Genomic DNA, 19,662 nt, shown 5'->3' on the forward strand with positions numbered 1-19,662 from the left:
TTTGATATAATATCGGATTTTTCCGATGAAGTATGAGCATGAAGGGTCTACTTTAGGGTTTTTGACGCTTCTTGAAAAATTTAGCCTTTCAATTCCAGCCTGGTCTTCTCATCTGGATTTTTGCCTTTCTCTTTGGTGTTCACTTGTATTTACCGTATAAAAATTATGTCAAGGTGTCCTTTCTTGTTAAAGCAATTTTTCATGGCGCCCAGAATGATACATAAACCAAAATTTCAATGATACTCAATCAGAAAGAGAGCTCGGGATTAAAGTGACTGAAGGTGGGAGTCAATTATTAACATTGATTCCAATTAATAGTAAGACGTTGGGCTGCGTCTGACTTTGTTTAAAAACTCAACCAGTTTTTCACTTCAGCTGTAAGGATTTTTTTTTACTCTTAATCTCCCAGGATCTGATAGTTAATTCTTCCCTTAAGCTGCTACATATTTCCTTGGAAATTAGTTTTGGGAATTTGGTGTTAGATCATGATAACAACTTCTGCCTAATAAGTTTGAGTATTCTTATTGCCTGTTTGCTGAATAATCTACAGAAATTATAGGGAGAAGTTTTATGTTAATAACTTCTAGGAGTTAAAGGGCTACCTAAATAAATAAACGCATCCAGTAACCGATTAGCGCATATGTTTTTTAAGTAAATTTTCGCTCTGGCATGTTATTTATGGTGTAATATCTTGAAAGGAAATATTTGAATACGCACTGTATAAACTATAAAAGAAAATTGGTCACGTACTTGATACTCTTGTTTGAATTGTACATATTGACTCATTTGTCGAGAAAAAATTGCGATTTTCATTTAATAAGAGTCTTTGCCCATCATTTTATTCCATAGTGTTTTTGTCCTATAGTTCTTATGGTATTTAAGTTATTTCATTTGCGATGCACGAACTTACTTTCCATTCTAAAAGCACACTCTAGAGTTTTCCGTTGCAGCAATGTGAACTGGTATTTGAATGAATCTGTAAAACTGACATGTGCATACAGCAAACTCAAAGTCCTTCTACAGGCCCCCTGCTTCGGAAACTCAACCAGCACAGTGACCTAGCCCATGGGCTGCGCCGTGCAAGGATATGATCCTGACCTAAATCTACAAAACAAGCTAAGAAAGCCCCTACCGAGGGGCTCAACTAGAGAGCGAGCTCCAATTAACTATGGGGCCCAAAAATCTAACCAGAACTAAAGATAAAATGAAAGAATTTGTTAGATGGGCAAACAGCGACATTTTGCACATTGTATCATGATACAATCACTGTTCACGGCTGAAAGATAAGACTCGGAAATATTATATTCTTGGACACAAAAGTGAACGAAAGTGATACCCGGGTTTACTAGAAATCGACCTTTGATGTCCAAGCGCATTACAAAGAGACGAAGACCTTCGAATATTCGAATTTTTATTCGTGTCATTCACGACGCGCAAAGAAAGCATTCGTAAAAGAAGAAGCGTTCCGCTTCCCATGAATAAATTCGTCATGCTCAACGCGCTGAGGATTCCAAGGATGAAATTTTGAAGAAATGTATCTCTGGATTTTATCTCACCGGTGAGAAAGGTTACTTAAAATGTACATGGGATCAGAGGCTTGCGATCGATTGTAAAGTTAACGTTTCCCCGTCCGATGGTCACGCAAGACTTTTCTCCGAAATTCTGTGTAGCAAGGCTTATGCAGATTCTAAGATCGTTTTCTCGCCCCTCATTCCGTGCTTTTAAAATGATTTTAGCCAGCCATATAATACGGCGACTTTCCGTGGTTCAGGACGAATTTTTGCGATGGCTTCGTTATCGCGAACGTGGAATGAAACGACAAAAATTCGTTTAAAATAGACGATTGACACTAGAGGAATGTATAAAAAGCTGGTTCTCGATCAAGATTGCAAAGGTTTAGTCCAATAATATTACACATACAGTAGGCTTTCGTTTTTCTGTAATACAGAAAATACTGAGAAAGGCCAGTACCACCCTTCCCCTCGTCCCAGTGCATCCAGTTTGAGCGTGGCCCTTTAAGCCCCCACACTCTAGATGGTTAAACTGAATTGAAAGCAAACGATGTCCACCTTCAAAAGAAAACCTAGCGGTCAGCTGTCAGCTGTCAGCAAGGTCAATTACAGGGTCTCAATTCACCAGCTGAGCAGAGGGAATGAGCCTAAATACGAATCGTGAACGACAGCAGGTGATATGCAGCTTCCAATGAAAACGTGGTAGGCATGGTTTTGCAAATCCAGGCCGGAGAATTATAACTGAAACCGAACAAAATGTGAATATTGTGAACGCAGAAACAAAGCGCAGTATGGAAGGTTAAAGTATGCAAAAACCAAGCTTTAGCAGTAACGCCACGTGTCAAAAAAGCGAAGTGAAATAAAGGTCAACTTTGGATCGAGTGCACGTAAAAAAACACTTGCCAATGACAAGACTCTAAGTAAAGAAATGGTGTGCAAGGAGTTAAGTGACGTTCCTTTTCTTATTGGGCGAAGCAAAGGCTTGAAACGAGTAAGCTGGCTCCAAAACTAAAACCTTATTCAAAAAAGCATTTACGCCTCTAGGCACCATACTACTACCAAGCAGGACTCATTCATGAGGGAACATATGGGATTGATATGTAGGATTCAACCGCAGTCTTTTCACCGCAACGTGAAAGTTTTTAGGGGTAAGACGCATGATGATCATAACAATTTCAGCGATTAAATTTCGTGGTTTGGATTGTACGTATAACATCGAGGACTAAACGAACCATTGTAGTTACGGGATAATTAAGTTTTGTCAACTGAGTTGTAGATTTTTTTGTAATTCGGCCATCGTAAAGTGTTTTCTAAACCTGACGTTTCTAGCGCTATCCCTTCGTCCGAGCAAAAACCCAGTGTAGTTCCGGCTGAATCCTCGCATAGAGCATAAGTTGGGGCTGTAAAACATGTCAAGTCATGCGACCGCAAAAGAGGGAGCAAAGAATACGTGAAACAAATGATAAATCGTCTGTCTTAATGAAATGAGGACCGGAGCTGAGAGACACGTAGCAACTGACGCACTAAACTTAGCCTACAGGCTGACCTCACGACAGAACAGAATTACCTCACGGCGAAAAACATCGCGTCAAAATTAGTCTAACTTGCTGCAGGACAGAATATTTGAATTCTTTGAAATACAAACAAAACGAGATACATGCATACATACATACATACATACATACATACATACATACATACATACATACTTTATTGACATTCCCCAAGGGGGCTTTTCAAAGACAATGTTATAAAAATAATCCTATTACAATTAAAAAATCCTATTTACAATTAAATATTTTTTAAAATCTGAATGTTCTAAAAGAAAAATAAAAATATACAAATATACAAATAAAATTACAACTCTTTGAGTAATTTGGTCCTTAAACGTTTTTTGAAAACATTAACGGTGTTGCACAGTTTAGAGGAATTATCCAAAGAGTTCCATAAGTTTACAGGTCTAGAGAAAAATGTTCTCTGACCGCTAGCTGTTCTAAAGAATGGAATTTGCAAAAGCTGCGAATTTCTGGTGCTACGTCGACTAACCTCGGCTCGATTTATGAATTTTGATGAGAGGTAATCTGGAGCCTGACCAGTCATGCATCTAAAGGCCATAGTAGCGTTCCGGTAGTAAAGCTGGCTTTGAACTGAAAGCCAGTTTAGTTCCTTGCGAATTGGTGTAACGTGGTCAAATTTACGCGCACCGCTAACAATGCGGCATGCGAAGTTCTGCACCGCTTGTAACTTGTTAACATTACATTTTGAGGTATTTGACCAAACATTGGAACAATAAAATAACCTGCTGAAAACTAAGGAATTAATAATCATCAAAAGTGTACGTTTGTCGAAAACATGCTTGACACGGTTTATTTGGCCGAGGCGGGACATGCACGAGGAAGCGGTCTTAATTATGTGTTCATCGTAAGTTAAATTAGAATCCAAAATCACACCAAGGTCTTTGGCGGTGTCTGCGGGAACGATGTCCTCGGTTCGGAAAAATTGAGCGGGAAAGCAAGTTAGGTGACGTAACATCGAATAAAGAATCAGGCAAATGGGAAGTAACCTTCTTTTGCACAATTGGTTTGCAAGGCAATATTTTCGCCCTCTTTAACCTAGAGTAATATGAGATTTTTCTTTTTAAACAATTCCGCTTTGTTTGAATCACTGTTTGTTTCGCTGCTAATTTTTCCATTCGCGTTCAAGTTCTCGGGAGTCATCCTCGAATACTTTAAAACTCATGCGAATTTCCGACCTTCACCTAACTTCGCCTTCTATTTCTTCGGTTATTATATGTTTTCAATATTTACTCCCTATTCACTTGCAATGAAAGGGAGGTTTCTCTCTCTTGGAGAGGTGGAAACGGAAGGAGTTAAAATAGTCATATCAGCTCGTCTGTTTAAATATGACAGCAATAAAGGGAAGACACCGTTGATAACAAATATTCCCATAAATGTATATTTTTAATAGCAGCCTTAGAAACCTGATTTTTTTTAGCTAAAGGTTTTTAAGCAAGAGGCAAAAATTAGTAATAAAAATTTTGCATAACTGAAGTGGAGTTTGGTAACATAATGAATCCTTCCTTCAAACAGGGTCATTTGAAATGAGCACATGGAGAGAGAAGTTCTTTTAAATCGTTCGAGCACGTCAGCATAGCATGTTTGTGCCTGTGCATTGCAAGCTTTTTTCAGTCGTGTCGTTATGTTCAAGATGCGATGATTTGCTTCTTCCAAAATTCTTATTTTGTTTTCTCAGTGCCTTTGAATGATCTGCGTTAAGATAGGTATTGATTTAGTTTGTACTTTTCCTCGGAGATTGAAATACTTAGATTGGGTTTATAACAAGACTTCAGGTATGTTTTCGTCTTTTCCAACAAAGATTTTGACATCGTGTTTTTTGGTGTATTATTTTGCATTCTTTCTCTATTCGCGTCAGTGCAACGCAAAAGCAATACACCTCTTAATTTTTCGTTCATTGATTGAATACTTCAAGAAATCCTCAGCCTAACGTTTTCTCTTAATGATTGATATGCCGCTTCCATTCACAAGACGGTGTGCTTACGTAGACACCTCTATCAACATCAAAAGGAAAGAAACATCTATAATCAAGACTACTCTGAAAGCCATCCTCACATTATCAGACATTTGCTATTCCGCAATCTTCTTCTCGGGCCGTTTTTGTTGGTTATTACGGTGGAATCAGTTAATGACGTTCTCTCCGCAAAATATCCATTCAGACCTTTTCCCGAGTCTCTGTGGAGGTCTCTGCATTTTCTGTTTATTGTTGGGGTGAAAGCAGTTAGTGAGGTACTCTGCCCAATCTTCAACGAGGCCTTCTCCCAATTCTCTATCGGGGTATCCGTATTTCCTGTTTATTGTTGGATTGAAAGCAGTTAGTGAGGCACTCTTTGCCAAAGCTTTACCCAGCCCTTTTCTCCAGTCTCTGTCGAGACATCTGTTTTCGTTATTGATTGTTAGGGTGCAAGCAGTTAATGACCTACTCTTCGCTAAACCTTCGCCCAGGCCTTTTTCCCAGTCTCGATCGAGGCATCCGTTTTCGTTGTTTGTTGTTAGGGTGAAAGCAGTTAATGAGGCACTCTTCACCAAACTTTCACCCAGGCCTTTCCCCCAGTCTTCATGCAGGACTGCGTAATCGATTATTGGCGTAAAAGCAGTTATTGACTTACTCCTCGCCAAACCCTCACCCAAGGCTTTTGCCTAGTCTTGATCGTAGAATCCGTGTTCGTTGTTGATTGTTAAGGTGAAAGCAGTTAGTGACTTACTCTTCGCCAAACCTTCACCCACGGCTTTTGCCCAGTCTTGTTTGTGGAATCCATGTTCGTTGCTGATTGTTAGGGTGAAAGCAATTAGTGACGGACTCTCTGCCAAACCTTCACCCAAGGCTTTTGCCCAGTCTTGATCGTAGACTCCGTGTTCGTTGTTGATTGTTAGGGTGAAAGCAGTTAGTGACTTACTCTTCGCCAAGCCTTCACCCACAGCTTTTACCCAGTCTTGTTTGTAGAATCCATCATGTTCGTTGTCGATTGTTACGGTGAAAGCAATTAGTGACGGACTCTCTGCCAAACCTTCACCCAAGGCTTTTGCCCAGTCTCGATGGTAGCATCCGTGTTCGTCGTTGATTGTTAGGGTGAAAGCAGTTAGTGACTTACTCTTAGCCAAACCTTCACCCACAGCCTTTGACCAGTCTCCATTGTAGGATCCGCGTTTGTTGTTGATTGTTAGGGTGAAAGCAGTTAGTAACTTACTTTCCGCCAAACCTTCACCCACGGCTTTTGCCCAGTCTTAATTGTAGGATCTGCTTTTATTGTTGATTGTTAGGGTGAAAGCAGTTAGTGACTTACTTTTCGTCAAACCTTCACTTAAGCCTTTTCCCCATTCTTCATACAGGTCTCCGCGTTTGTTGTTGATTGTTAGAGTGAAAGCAGTTAGTGACTTACTCTTCGCCAAACCTTCACCCAGGACGTTTCTCAAGGCATTACTGATGTATCCGTATTTGCTGCCTATTGTTAGGGTAAAATCAGTTAATGAGGCACTTTTCGCAAAACCTTCACCAAGGTCTTCTCCCCCGTCGTCATGCAGGACTCTGAAATAGGCGTTGATTATTAGGGTGAAAGCAGTTAGTGACTTACTCTTCGCCAAACCTTCACCCCCGGCTTTTTTTCCAGTCTTGTTTGTAGAATCCATGTTATTTGTTGATTGTTAGGGTGAAAGCAGTTAGTGAGGCACTCTTAGCCAACCCTTCACTTAAGTCTTTTTCCCAGTTTTAATGCAGGTATCCACGTTTGGCGTCGATTGTTAGGCTGAAAACAGTTAATGAGGCACTCTTCGCCAAACCTTGACCCAGGGATTTTTTCCAGTCTTTATTCTGGTATCCGTCTTCGTTGTTGATTGCTAGGGTGAATGCAGTTGGTGACTTCCGCTTCGCCAAAACTTTACCGGGGACGTTTCCAAAGTCTCTACCGAATTATACGCATTTGCTGTTTATTTTTAGGGTGAAATCAGTTAATGTGGCACTTTTCGCCAAACCCTCACCCCGGCCTTTTCCCAAGTCTCTAAAGCAGTATTCTTCTTCATCCAGGTCGTTTCTTAAGTCTCCATCCAGGTCTTCACCGACTCTGTCGATTGTACGGTGAAAAGCAGTTAGTGATGCGCTATGTGCTAAACCTACATTATGGCGTTTTTCCCAGTCTCCCCTTACTAAAAAACTGCGAGCCTCGCCTTCGTGCGAGCCAGTTCTCTGTTTCCGCGATATCTGTCTATAAACAGGCTGACGGACTGATGAAGTTTCGACATTAACCTTGTTTTGGGCGTCACTAATTCCTTTGCTGACCACATAGAGGGTTTTAGAAGAGGGATGTGTTATAATCGAAAGAGGTCCTTCCTCGTTTTTTATCCATATTCGAAATAAGGGTTACTTGTCAATGCAGGCTATATTATTTTCACCATCCCCATGTAAGTGTCCTTCATATAACGTTTTCTCTCTTTCTCTGTGGTAATCAGTCACGTCTCTTGCGGATGGGTGACTCGTTTTATCCTCCACAAGGCAAGGATCTTCAGACTGGCATTTATTCAGGGGTAAAGACCTTCCTTGGATATGCTGACTTAACCAAGTCGCTATTAAGCGCACTCCTGGTGTCCTACAAAATAATTATATGTTCAGTGCCCAGTGAAGTAGGTTATGGTCAATCCAAGAAAAATTTATTCCGCTGTAACATCCTACTTTAAGTTATTACGTTTGAGCCTTTAAATTGAATAATTTAATCACAAATTTACACAGTTTTATTTCTCACAGATACCGATGCAAACACTTTCTCACGTTTTCTCTCAATTGTTAATTAAAATTCCTCAAATTGGTTGATGAGAAAAAAGTTCAGATTCCGTTTCTGCTTTGTTTTATTTCTTCTTTATTAAACACAATTTGCTATTAGAGCACCTCATTACTCTTGCTGGCATTTCATATGACTTCTAGGAGGCTAGAAGTCCAAAAAGATCCACAGAAGTTGAAGTTTCTCCTTTCTCTAAAATTAACTGAGGTTAGTTAACAAGTATCGAGTGGACGAGCCACGCGCTCGGGCATGTTCTGCACATGTTCTGCGCATGTCTCAAGAGAGTTTGTTCTTGCGAGGATTAATTTCTCTCAACACAGAGAAAGATACACCAGTATCGTTTTCGCATTTGTCTGAGGTATTTGGTGTACTTGAGGTGGCTGGTACCAGTTTTCATCTTTTCGATGGTTTGTAACTTCAAAGAATACAACAAAAAGACTGACCAAGGCCAGTTGAACACTTTTACAGGGCTGAATTATATAATCAATGGCTATCCAAAAATAGGTGTAATTTCGTCACGAGCAGTTTCCATAGCAACGCTTTCAAAGGATTATTCAGACGTATTTTTTTCCTAATGGCTCAAATAATTTGAAAACTAACACGGTGACCCCGTGATTTTTCTTAGTGATTGCCTTCGGCACTTGAAAAGAAAATGCACAAAGATTTTTAAAAAATTATACGCAACGGAATTTCAGAAAATTTAGAAAAGGAAATTTTCACGCCTCGCGAATGTCCTTCCGTAGAATTTTCTATTTTTTTTCTTCTGACGATTCTTTTCAACGTTATTATCATATTGGAACAATAAAAGAAGGGGTCACCGGACTTGTTTTCATGAAATAGCATTCGTGAATTCAGTATTTCCCACGCGCGTTCTCGCGCATTGAAAAATCTGGATTCTTTTGGATCGACATTTGCTCGTGATCTGTTATAGCTATCGCTGACTATCACGCGTGTTCGCACGAGCACCTACGATCTGATGTTTACAGACGTGTACTGCTGAGAAAATCATCCAATAGCCATCAGAGAAAGCCTCCCGGGCTTATATTAAAGGACCTACTCACAACTTCTGGCCATATTATATTATTTTCCTTGAAGTTTCACAGTCTTCTTCCACTTCAGGCAGATTATCCTTCACTTTAGTTCTCCATTTTCGCCGCCGCAAGATTTCATATCGGTTAGATATTTCATTTAGATGTGAAGCAACCTTTATGTCTCCGAGAATCGTCTTCTTTATCTTCGTCTCTGTCTCCGGCATACGGAGTGGCCGTTCAACACATCACTTACACGCTGTTGGGTAAACTTCTTACAAAAGTAGAAAAAAGCCTCGCGCCGCCATCTTTTTCGTCTTTTAATCTCGCGCTTCTGTCGCACGTTTCTCTTGCGCGTGACGCAAGAGTGACCTGTTCCCCGCGCGAGGAAACTAGTGCTAGCCACCTTAAGTGTACTCATACCGTGGGCAATCGTACTTAAAGAGCGGATGCTGCAATCAGTGATACCTTCACTTGCTTTAATCCCTCGGCCATACGGGATCAACGATACTAACTCATTAGAGGTCTCTGGAAAAACCTTCGCAAGACCATTGAATCACTCACGCACGCACGCACGCGAGATATTTACCAAGTCTATATATACCAAGTCTATATATACCAAGTCTATATATACCAAGTCTATATATACCAAGTCTATATATACCAAGTCTTAACTACAAAAGTGCGATGCTTGAGGTCATTTATGGTGACTAACCTCGACGAGATGCCATCAAATATGGCGATGAAAGGTGGCCTTTCCACTGGAGTATAGAACCAGCATTGATACATCATGGCATAGAACCAAGTAGGACAGCATTCAGGTTGACGTAAGATGTACTTGCCTTGTACTTGAGGCAACATCTGCCATGAAGAAACGTACATTCATGTCCTACTTTGCGTTATTGTGATTTCATTATGTTACATCTCAAAACACGATCGAAACATTCTTCCAGCCTTTTTTACAACTCTTAAATGGGAAAAATCTTCAAGTAACAATCGAGCTATCCTGAGAAACAATTTTCATTTTAAAAGGACTTATCAACGGTACAAGCTTTGATTGCGTCTTGTCAAATGCAACCAATACTTCAGTTCTCAAGTAAAAGAGTGGAAGCTTTGATTGCGTCCTGTCAAATGCAACCAACACTTCAGTTCTCAAGTAAAAGAGTTTCAACTTTTCATCATGTGCCTCGTCAAGAGGTCCAAGCCCTTAAAGTATTGAGGTAGATTGCACTAGTATCGCAGAGGTCAGTGGTTCGAATCCCGTACAGGCCTGATTTTTTTTTTCAGGTCTGATTTTCGCTATTGCTTAAATAGCGCTATCTACTGCGAGGATCGTGCATCATACGTATCTAATACCGCAGTTCAAAATATATGAACTTCATATATTTCATTAATTGTATCTGATTTATCACTTTCACGGGTTTATTACGAATCAACTTGGCGGCCTGCTCCCAGTCGGCTTGTCAGCTCAATTGGTAGAGCGCTGCACTAGTATCGCAGAGGTCAGTGGTTTGAATCCCGTACAGGCCTGATTTTTTTCAGGTCTGATTTTCGCTATTGCTTAAATAGCACTATCTACTGCGAGGATCGTGCATCATACGAATCACTATTATATTGGATAATAAGTGGTTTGCAACCAATCTCCAGAGACACAGGTAACAACGGTGAAAGGAACAAATGCTGGTGGACGAACAAAAGGAGCTAATGAGATGTCTATTGTTTACGTCCACCAACATGGCGGCGATGGACAATTGTTATTGATCGGTTTTTTTCGATTTTTTTTTTTTGTGCCAAAAAAAGTCGGTTTTTCGGTTTTGCTGTTTTTTGCGTTTTGCGGATTTTCCGTTTTCAGCATTTGGTTTTCGGTTTTCGTCGAAAATTTTGACAGGTACTCGGATTTAGTATCCGATGTGCTTTTTCGGTTTTTAACTCGTGAACTGCGCGTGCGCAAAAACGAGTTGCAGGTATGGTGTGATGAAGGGCGCTCGCTCGCTCGCTCGATTGGTCGATTCCTGTAAACTTTTTTCTATTTTAGGCTTTTAAATGTATTCGATAGTTTTTGGCGAGTGATAAACAAACGAAATGGCGACCTTTGTTGCTAAGAATAGTGTTGGGGTGAAAAAGAAGCCAATGATAATCTTGAAAGAGTAAAAAAGTATACGTTTTCCATTTGTGAATTAATTAAAGTTTGCCCAATCTCCGAATACACTTTTATCAATACTTCTATTTTTAAATGTATACATCCAGGAAAATGATTATTGTGTCCGAAAAAGAGAAAAAAGAAAACAAAGAAGGAAGTTAAGCAAAAACCGCAATATACTTAAGAGCGGCGGATTTGAACCACCTACGTCGCCATCCTGAAAATCTCATGAATCTCACTTTTTGGCCTCACGGAACAGGGTACGCACGTGGGTTAAGGAAAATTTCTGACATGCGCAGATGACGTCCCTTGTTGTGTTTACTTCTCCCATCTACGCTTTTAAAACTTTACCGTTGAATGTCTTATCAAAACACAAAGTCTCTGGTAGTTTAATACTTAAACCGCGAAGACTGCAACGGAGTTAAGGATTCTACCGTTTTATTTTTTTTCTTTTCATCGACTTAGCGGTAGAAATGCTATTTTTTCGTACTGTTTTGTCATTCATTGCGCGTGGTGTTTATTATTAGGAATTTCGAAACGGACAAGGTCAAGAATTGGCATCGTAGTTTCAAAGCAAATTGAGGTTTGGAGTCCACCTTCGTTCGTTTTAAAGTTATTTTCATCTTTTTAACGCGCGCTCGAGATGTAATGGAGGAATGAAATATATCGACTGAGTAAAGCAAGCGCACGATGCTCGAGGTAAGATTATAAACTAGGTTATCTTGACCCTATCTTGGGGGTGTTGGTGGTAATGGGTCGATTAGCTTACATTCAATGTCGTCCACCCGAGATCGAGAGTGAACTCCGGTTTATTCGTCAACAGGAACCAAGAGCAGTTAATTATCTATCACTTCTCGGGTACTCGTTGGTACTATTGATGATGTTTGACTGATATCGATTGTTAAATCAATGCTTATTTCTTTTGGGCGCTTTGAATGTGCAGGATCGACCAATACACTGATTCTTTTTCGACCACACTGCATATTCATATTTGTGTTGGTCCAGATTTAGAGGCTATGACAAGTTGCCTGTATGTGAAAAAAAATTCCATCGTTGTAGATAATTAATAGAGGAAGAAAAACTTTTAAAGGGGAGAGAGGATTCATTACGGGTCAGATTTGTACTACTTATCTTTTACACGGAATAAGGAAAGACAAGATAAAGAATTTGGCACGTTTTTAACAGTTCCAGTGTTTAAATCTAATTTATTACTGTTATGCATTGTACACTAACTGTATGTAACAGAACATTGGCTGCATCACTTAGCTTTGCCCTTCCTGTACAAAATGATTCACTTAATGTACAAGAACACCTATACACAAGTCATGTACTTATCACATTAAAAGTTACCTACTGCTAATGATATGTTTAACTATACATGTGCAACATTATAATGATATGATCTACATGTAATTAAATATTACATTTATTATGGTGTTAAACTGCTGTAGTGAAGTGACAGCATTTCAATGTTTGTTTAATATTCTACTAAGCTACAGTTATGCATAACAATTTAAAATCAGATATATTACAGCTTCATTTACCTACTGTTCATTTTGAATGTAATGTTCAATTCATTTAATTCAAGATCCAATACAACATGGTTAAATACATGCATGTCTCAGCTTTGGCTCCATGCACTTTACTTATACCCTGCAGAACCAGTTACAATATTGCAAAGCTAACATGCTACATACACTAAAACCGATATTGACCTCTGTTCACTTAACTAAAGTGGCATATACAACATACTTTTATCAGGTTAGTTCTAACATCTTGCATTGAAACATTTATTAATTTTTAGATGTGTCTCTGTGAGTAAAATGCATTCATGTTGAGATACATTTACTTCATGCAGTGTGGGTCAGTGAAATCAGTTCTTATGTACAAATCTAAAATGTTTAAAAATTACTGAGCCACCCCCATGACTACTTTATTCTTCAGGTGTAGGCAATGGCGTAATATGTACAGTCATGTGGGACCTGGAAAGACAAGTAGTTGGAGGTTGGAAGACATTTGGACAGTTTTGTAAACACAACTGGCATTCTCTTGGTAGATCCTAAATTGGTAGCTCCTTCCCATAGTTCCACACCTTTAGCGCTGCTAGCTGCATGAGTCTTGGAACTTGTCCATCAGGTGTACTGGTAACTCCCTCAATTACTGTTGGGCTGAATGACCTTTGTCCCTCCAGTGCAGATGTTCCCTTGGCAGAAGCTTTCCAGTGAAGTTTAAGTTTGCGACCATCAGCTTTTAGTGACTGAATCATATCCGGTAAGTCATTGTTTACTTTCTTTTCTATCCAAGCTTTAGGGTAAACATCCTTTGCTTTAAGTGGCCCATGTGTGCTGTTTTCTCCAATCTTGTTTAAGTTCTTTCTTGCCTCTTGCAAAAGGTCTGTGGTGAGCATTTGGGCATATTCTTTCATTCTTTCTTCATGAACTTCACGTGCGGCTTCTGTGGTCCTGGTGTTGGTTTTTCCACTGTTCAGAATGTTTTCAACAAATGTGATTGAAGCCTGTTTGGATAACTCTGACATGTTATGATTAAGATACAGTTGTGAAAGGTTGAACTGTCTTTCGGCAAGAACATTGTTAACTGGAAGACTGAAAATGTGCTTGGCATAGAACTCAAACAGGTTTGGAGTGGCTTCTTTACTTATGAGTGAGCTCTGTTGTGACAAGGCCATTTCTTTGATCTCACATAGCAATTGGGGTTCCTTTAATTTCCAACTCTGTCCTTATAGACCAATGTGAGAGTGTTCTGTCCTTGAACATGAAAGGGGATATTCTCTGACTTTTCTTTTTGATTTTCAGATCTGACTGGAACTCCAAGAAGCTTTAAAACTGAATGCCAGAAATGACTTTGGTATCTCTGATCAGCTCCCATTCCAAACAACTTAAGAAAAGTTAACCACTCTGCTCCATGATCTTTGATTACTTTAAGTGCTTCTTGTAACATTGGCCTCTGCACTTGTTTGTGAAAATGGTCAATAGCTGCTGGGTCTTTCAATGACATCTTTACCTGTTGTGATGTTACAGGAAAATGTTCTGATGGAGACTTCAACATTTCACTTAAAGTTTCATGGTGCTTCAAAACAGTTGCTGGCCATAACCGTGCAAGGTAACCACTGGAAAAACCAAGTTCGGCATCACTAGCTTGGGATGCGTTCAGAGATGGAATGATGAACTTGTCAAGGAATTCAAACAAAAACTTGATTTCAACTTGAATCATAGGACTTGAGCTCATCTTAATGACATCTTGCCAAATAGTGTGGTGGCTATCTGATTTTGGCAATCTTTGAAGGAGACGCTCAGCAAGCTGTAGACAAGCTTTTCCATACTTAAGATACCACTGGAGAGTCTCATGGTAATATGTCCACCTTGTGTCAATGAATGTCTGAGGAAGGGGTGGCTCTTTACTAAGAATACCTAGAGAAACAAAGATGACTTTGTATTGGCTTGGACGCTCATGATGGAGCCAAGATATTTTATATAGCAATTGTAAAACATGGGGGTTACTCATGTCACCCTTTGCTTCAAAGCCAGCCTGGCACATTCTTCTCAGCATGATGTTTAGTACATGTGGGTAGCATCCTACAAAGAACATTTCTTTTCCAAAAATTTTGGTGTTGTTTGCTAAGAGACCATTTACTTTTCCCTTTTGGGTAGAGGCATTGTCTCCAACCAACCCCAAAACATTGGTGATGTCATATTCATTTTTCACAACATTATAATCCACATCAGACTGGTGTTTTCCAGACCCGCTTGCTGTAAGGCTGTTTGCTAGGACATAAGCTCGGGGCTTGCTCTCTCTGGGGCACCAGGTGTGAACACCCACTATGTGCCTCTCTTCTCCTCCTTTGTGGGAGTCATCGCTCCAGAGATGAAAATCATACTTGGAGTTTGAGAAGCACTTGCGTAAAATTAGTTTGTCTGCTTCACCTAAGAGAACATTCCAGTCAGAAAGTGTACTTGGGGAGACAACAAAGTTTGTGGGGGGGCTACAGTCAAACAAAATATTGAAAATCAGATGTAATGCTACAGGTGTCTTTTGATAAGATAACAAAGATGCATGTTGCATGTATCTGACACAAGCCATAAACATCAGAGTTCTTTGGTTGTATCCATTGTTACCATGTGCAAATGTCTCCACAAGAGAATATCCCTTTTTGACAAACTCATTGTTCCCCTGCAATTTCTTTTTCAGTTTTGAGGAAGCAGATCTTGTCCCTCTTAACTTGTTGCTGACTTGTTTTTCTTTTTTTTCAGTAGACGTAAGTTTGTTTTGACACTTTTTGAGTTGAATTTGGAGCCTCAACACGCCCTTTTTCAATTGGATGTTCCTTCCTTTTACAAATACTGAAATTATGAAGAGGTCACAATTGAAATTAGTCAAATGTAACTCACGAATTTCACATGATAGAGTATGGAAACAAAGAATGCAAAGTAAAAAATTAATATCCGACTAGAAATCCTATCAATGAGGTATGTTTAGAAACTCTCGATACTGTATGATACTTAAAGATACGCGTCGTTATGATTTGCTGACCGAAAAATTAACTTGCCTGTACATTTTATTACTGACCATGCGGCCATATCGACTACTCTATCTTAACATTCGAGAGGTTCTTTTTCGGCTTCTGTTTGGTGGGAGTGTTATCGGTTTATGATTAAAACCATTTATAACATAACCAAACTAAAGCGCGCGCTTTGATTGGTCGATTTAGCGTCCCCCATTTGCCCATGGGTGTACGCTGCTGACGTGAGCAAATGTTTCCAAGTGAGGAAATGTTTCGTTGGAAACTGTTTCTTTAAATAATGGCTGGAGTCTCTTCTGCCGGAAATATGGAAATGTCTTCGAAATTTCGGGAAAATGAGACAAATGCCATCCTTTAAATTATTTGATTTCTCATTTCTTGAGCCACCTACAAAGAGATTTGCGAGTTTAAGTGAAAGCGAACTCGAATTGCTTGTAAGCGAGCGGCACTCCAAAAAGACAAAAGAAACCACAAACTGGTCTGTGTCCACATTTAAAGGTAAAAAGCAGCTATCAGAGATAATCTGACACTTTTAAATAGGCTTCGATAAAGCTAAAAATAAGAACAAATTAGTTCCTGAAGCCTTTACCGATGAGTAAAATGTTTGTAACCGTGGAACCCCATTTAATGCTGTACGTAAACAATCTTGACGAAACCTTTTAAATTGCCTTTGTTAAGGAGCGTTTACTATGATTAGAGGTTAAAATACTGAAATTGAAAATTTAAGGTCTTAAAAAAAGAGAATTTTGACAGACCGTTTATTTTTCTGTTAATTTCAGCTTGGTGTACAGAAAAAAAAATTCAAACCCCGCTTGAAGAGATGAGTATCGGCCAGCTGGATCAAAACCTACGAAGGTTCTATGCAGAAGCCAGAACGAAAAAGGGCGAAGATTACAGCAAATCTACCTTACTGGGATTCCGTCACTCAATGGAAAGATATCTCAATGCCCCTCCTTTAAACAGAGGCCTAAAAATTTCCACTGATTCGAGATTTTCAAGATCAAACTTGATGTTAGATGCACAAATAAGAAGCCTTAAGCGAAGCGGCAAAGAAAATGTCACACACAAACCTGCTATCGAAGAGGAAGACCTCCAGAAGTTGAAATCCAGCAAAGTCTTTTCCTTCTCTCAACCACTTTCCTTGCTGAGGAACGTTTGGTTTCATGTTGTCCTTTTTTTTTGCCGAAGGGGCCGTGAAGGTCAAAGAAGCTTGACAACGAAGAGCTTCAGGTTCGAAATTGATGCGGCTGGACGAAGGTACGCAACAATGAGCCATGATGAAATGTCAAAGAATCATCCTGGAGGATTGAACGATGTAGAGAGCACAGAAAAAGAAGCAAGAATGTATGAAACACAAGATCAAGGAGACGGCTACAAAGCGCTGAAACTATACCTGCAGAAAGTCAATCAAAATTGCACTGCCTTTTTCCAGTATCCGAAGAAAAACTGTGCAGCCGAAGATGCAGTTTGGTACGAAGCACGACCGCTTGGAATACACAGCCTCACTAAAATGATGAAAAATATCAGCGAAGAAGCGAATTTATCCAAAGTTTACACAAATCATTGTGTAAGAGCTACCGCCATCACTCTCTGGTCCAACGCTGGGATTTCTAACCGCCACATCATGGCCATTTCAGGACACCGCAGTGAACAGTCTCTGGTGAGCTACAACTCTCGTCCATCGACATCACAACTGCACAACTGCAGTCAAGTCTTGTCGAGAGCCTTTTCTTCCTCCACTAACAACCACAGCAAGTCATCAGAAGTTTCTAAGCAATCCATGTCGTTCCAGACCAAACAAGTGGCAACGAAATCGCTTTTCGGCGACTGCAGTATTCAAAACTTGCAAATTGTTTTCAACAATTCTTCCTCCGAAATTGAGTCAATTTTTAAATGACATTTGAGGACGGTTTTTTACTTTCGTCAGAAACTTCGCTCGTGATTGAGCAATTGCAACGATTAGCTGTAGATACAAAGCTCAGAAAGAGCTTTTTTTCATGAATTTCAGTAAACATGATCACATTTGTGAAGGTGTAGTCTGATCGTCCGGGTGAGTGTAGTCCTGAGAAGGACTGTTGTCGGTGGCAGTGACTGACGTTTCGACAACCTGTGCGGAAGTCATCATCAGAGTCAAGTGAGTGATTGTTGTCAGTAGAATGTTCTTATTCCAGTTCGTGTGAAATGATCGGTTGGTTTTGCCGTGATGTTATTGGCTGTAAGACTCAAGTGACGTAAGTCGTTCGTGATTGGTCTGTTTCGGTCTGTCGGTAAAGCTAGGTTGTTCTTTTTCGGTCGTTTGTGATGTTTATGTCGTGAATGAGTCGTTTGTATGGGGCGGGTAGTTGTTGACATCTGTTTAGGGGAGTCTGTTCTAAGTTAGTAAACCAGCTTTCCAGAGTCAGTCGTTGAAAATAATCAGTGCTGTAGGTTAGGCATTGCGCAGAGTCCCAGTCAATGTTGTGGTTGGTAAGTCGATGGTGTTCAGCAATGTGATTGCTGACATCACCTTTCCTCGTCGCCCGTCTGTGTTCAGTCAGTCTTGTTGTGAGGTTTCTGCCAGTCTCACCGATGTAGGAGGCTTGGCAGTCGGAACAATTGATCTTATAAATCGTTCCCTGTCTGTTCCTCGGTTCGTCTTTGTCTTTAACGTTGGTTAGTAACTGACGTAGTGTGGTGATGGGTTTGTGGGCGACGCGGATATTGAAGGGTAGTAAGATGCGCGAGATGTTTTCAGACATACCTTTTATGTACGGTATGGTTGCTGTAGTCGTAGGGGTTGCGGTGTCGTTTGTTTCGGTAGACTCATTCACGACATAAACATCACAAACGACCGAAAAAGAACAACCTAGCTTTACCGACAGACCGAAACAGACCAATCACGAACGACTTACGTCACTTGAGTCTTACAGCCAATAACATCACGGCAAAACCAACCGGTCATTTCACACGAACTGGAATAAGAACATTCTACTGACAACAATCACTCACTTGACTCTGATGATGACTTCCGCACAGGTTGTCGAAACGTCAGTCACTGCCACCGACAACAGTCCTTCTCAGGACTACACTCACCCGGACGATCAGACTACACCTTCACATGTTACCCCCGGGTTCAAACCATTTACTGCATGATCACATTTGTCTTCGATTGACTTGACGAGCATACCCGTGCAATGCCTAGTTTTCGCGCTCTTGTTTTGTTTGGTCATGTAAGACTACACGAACATTTTTGGTTCAATAAAAGGGAAATTCTATGGCTACAATGTATCGATGTTATGTTATAAAACAAATGGTAAACACCACAGCGTACACTATTGAGTTATGGATGCACTTGGGAGGTTTGCTAAGCACTCAAGAAGCTAGAGTCGCTCTCGGCTATCGCCTCGAGCGACTCTTACGCTTCTTTCGTGCTTAGCAACCTCCCGCGTGCATCCATAACTCAATAGTGTACGCTGTGGTGTTTACCATTTGTTAATTAAAAGTGGTGTCAACTACGATCGCGCAAGTTGCAACCGGCGAAAATTCAGAATGGGAATGAAAATCAGTCACCGTAATTGGTGGCTCAGACAATCTGCAATAGTATTCGTAGACATTTGCAAGTGTTTACATTTCCATTCCCTCCTTAAAAACACTTACCTAGACTGCGTCTTAGGGTTTTGACTGTTCCTTTTAGATTGGCGTTTTCGGACCTCAAACCCTTACACTCTCTCTCGAGTCGATCGAGTTTTTCTTCACTTAAAAAGCTGCACACTTGCACTGCAATGCTGCTTTTTTCTATTTTTTCGGAATAATTCACATATTTTCTCGGCTTCTTTTTGACTGGTGGCTGATTTTTGCAAGAAAACTGGCTGCCGTGAGCTCTTTTACGTGCCATTAGGTCTAATTGTCGGCGAGTCGGCCGGCGATTAATTAACAAAAATCTGTAACTTTGATGTAAACAACTCACGGCACGAGCCCGCGTTCCTTTTCTCACGCAGTGCTACAAAGTAGTGTAATCTGCGCATGTCTGAGAATTTCATGGGGTTACGGTTTCCATGGGTGGGTACCTTTCCGCGAGGCCTAACTTTTGAAACTTTACGTAAATATAAATTTTACATTTAAAA

The 19,662-nt window shown here is 40.2% G+C and overlaps 2 protein-coding genes and 1 pseudogene across 5 annotated transcripts; 1 reads left to right on the forward strand and 2 right to left on the reverse strand.

Moving 5' to 3' along the window:
• Nucleotides 1-5,691: 5,691 nt before the first annotated feature.
• Nucleotides 5,692-9,875, reverse strand: LOC111325657 (uncharacterized). 2 transcript variants are annotated; one of them, XM_088738411.1, is made up of 3 exons: nucleotides 9,598-9,875; nucleotides 6,382-7,665; nucleotides 5,692-5,994 (listed from the first exon to the last, which is right to left on the reverse strand). In XM_088738411.1, the coding sequence occupies exons 2-3, from the start codon at nucleotides 6,710-6,712 to the stop codon at nucleotides 5,726-5,728; spliced, it is 600 nt and encodes a 199-aa protein (XP_088594537.1). In that variant the 5' UTR covers nucleotides 6,713-7,665; nucleotides 9,598-9,875; the 3' UTR covers nucleotides 5,692-5,725. The 2 variants fall into 2 exon arrangements, with proteins under 2 accessions (XP_088594537.1, XP_088594538.1); XM_088738412.1 differs by lacking the exon at nucleotides 5,692-5,994 and having other exon boundaries at nucleotides 6,019-7,665; nucleotides 9,598-9,871.
• Nucleotides 9,876-11,360: 1,485 nt separating this feature from the next.
• On the forward strand, nucleotides 11,361-18,822 carry LOC148720501 (uncharacterized). Of its 2 annotated transcripts, XM_088738409.1 has the most exons (3): nucleotides 11,361-11,721; nucleotides 12,973-13,293; nucleotides 16,339-18,822. In XM_088738409.1, exon 3 carries the CDS (start codon nucleotides 16,380-16,382, stop codon nucleotides 17,454-17,456), a length of 1,077 nt encoding a protein of 358 aa, XP_088594535.1. In that variant the 5' UTR covers nucleotides 11,361-11,721; nucleotides 12,973-13,293; nucleotides 16,339-16,379; the 3' UTR covers nucleotides 17,457-18,822. The 2 variants fall into 2 exon arrangements, with proteins under 2 accessions (XP_088594535.1, XP_088594534.1); XM_088738408.1 differs by lacking the exons at nucleotides 11,361-11,721; nucleotides 12,973-13,293 and adding an exon at nucleotides 15,847-16,057.
• LOC148720502 (uncharacterized) lies at nucleotides 12,963-19,433 on the reverse strand (annotated as a pseudogene). The gene is made up of 3 exons (XR_015992945.1): nucleotides 19,196-19,433; nucleotides 13,403-15,380; nucleotides 12,963-13,004 (listed from the first exon to the last, which is right to left on the reverse strand). The product of XR_015992945.1 is annotated as an uncharacterized LOC148720502 (transcript).
• Between the last annotated feature and the right edge of the window lie 229 nt (nucleotides 19,434-19,662).

Source organism: Stylophora pistillata, chromosome 11 (genome assembly GCF_964205215.1).
Source record: "Stylophora pistillata chromosome 11, jaStyPist1.2, whole genome shotgun sequence".
Classification (NCBI taxonomy): Eukaryota; Metazoa; Cnidaria; class Anthozoa; order Scleractinia; family Pocilloporidae; genus Stylophora; species Stylophora pistillata.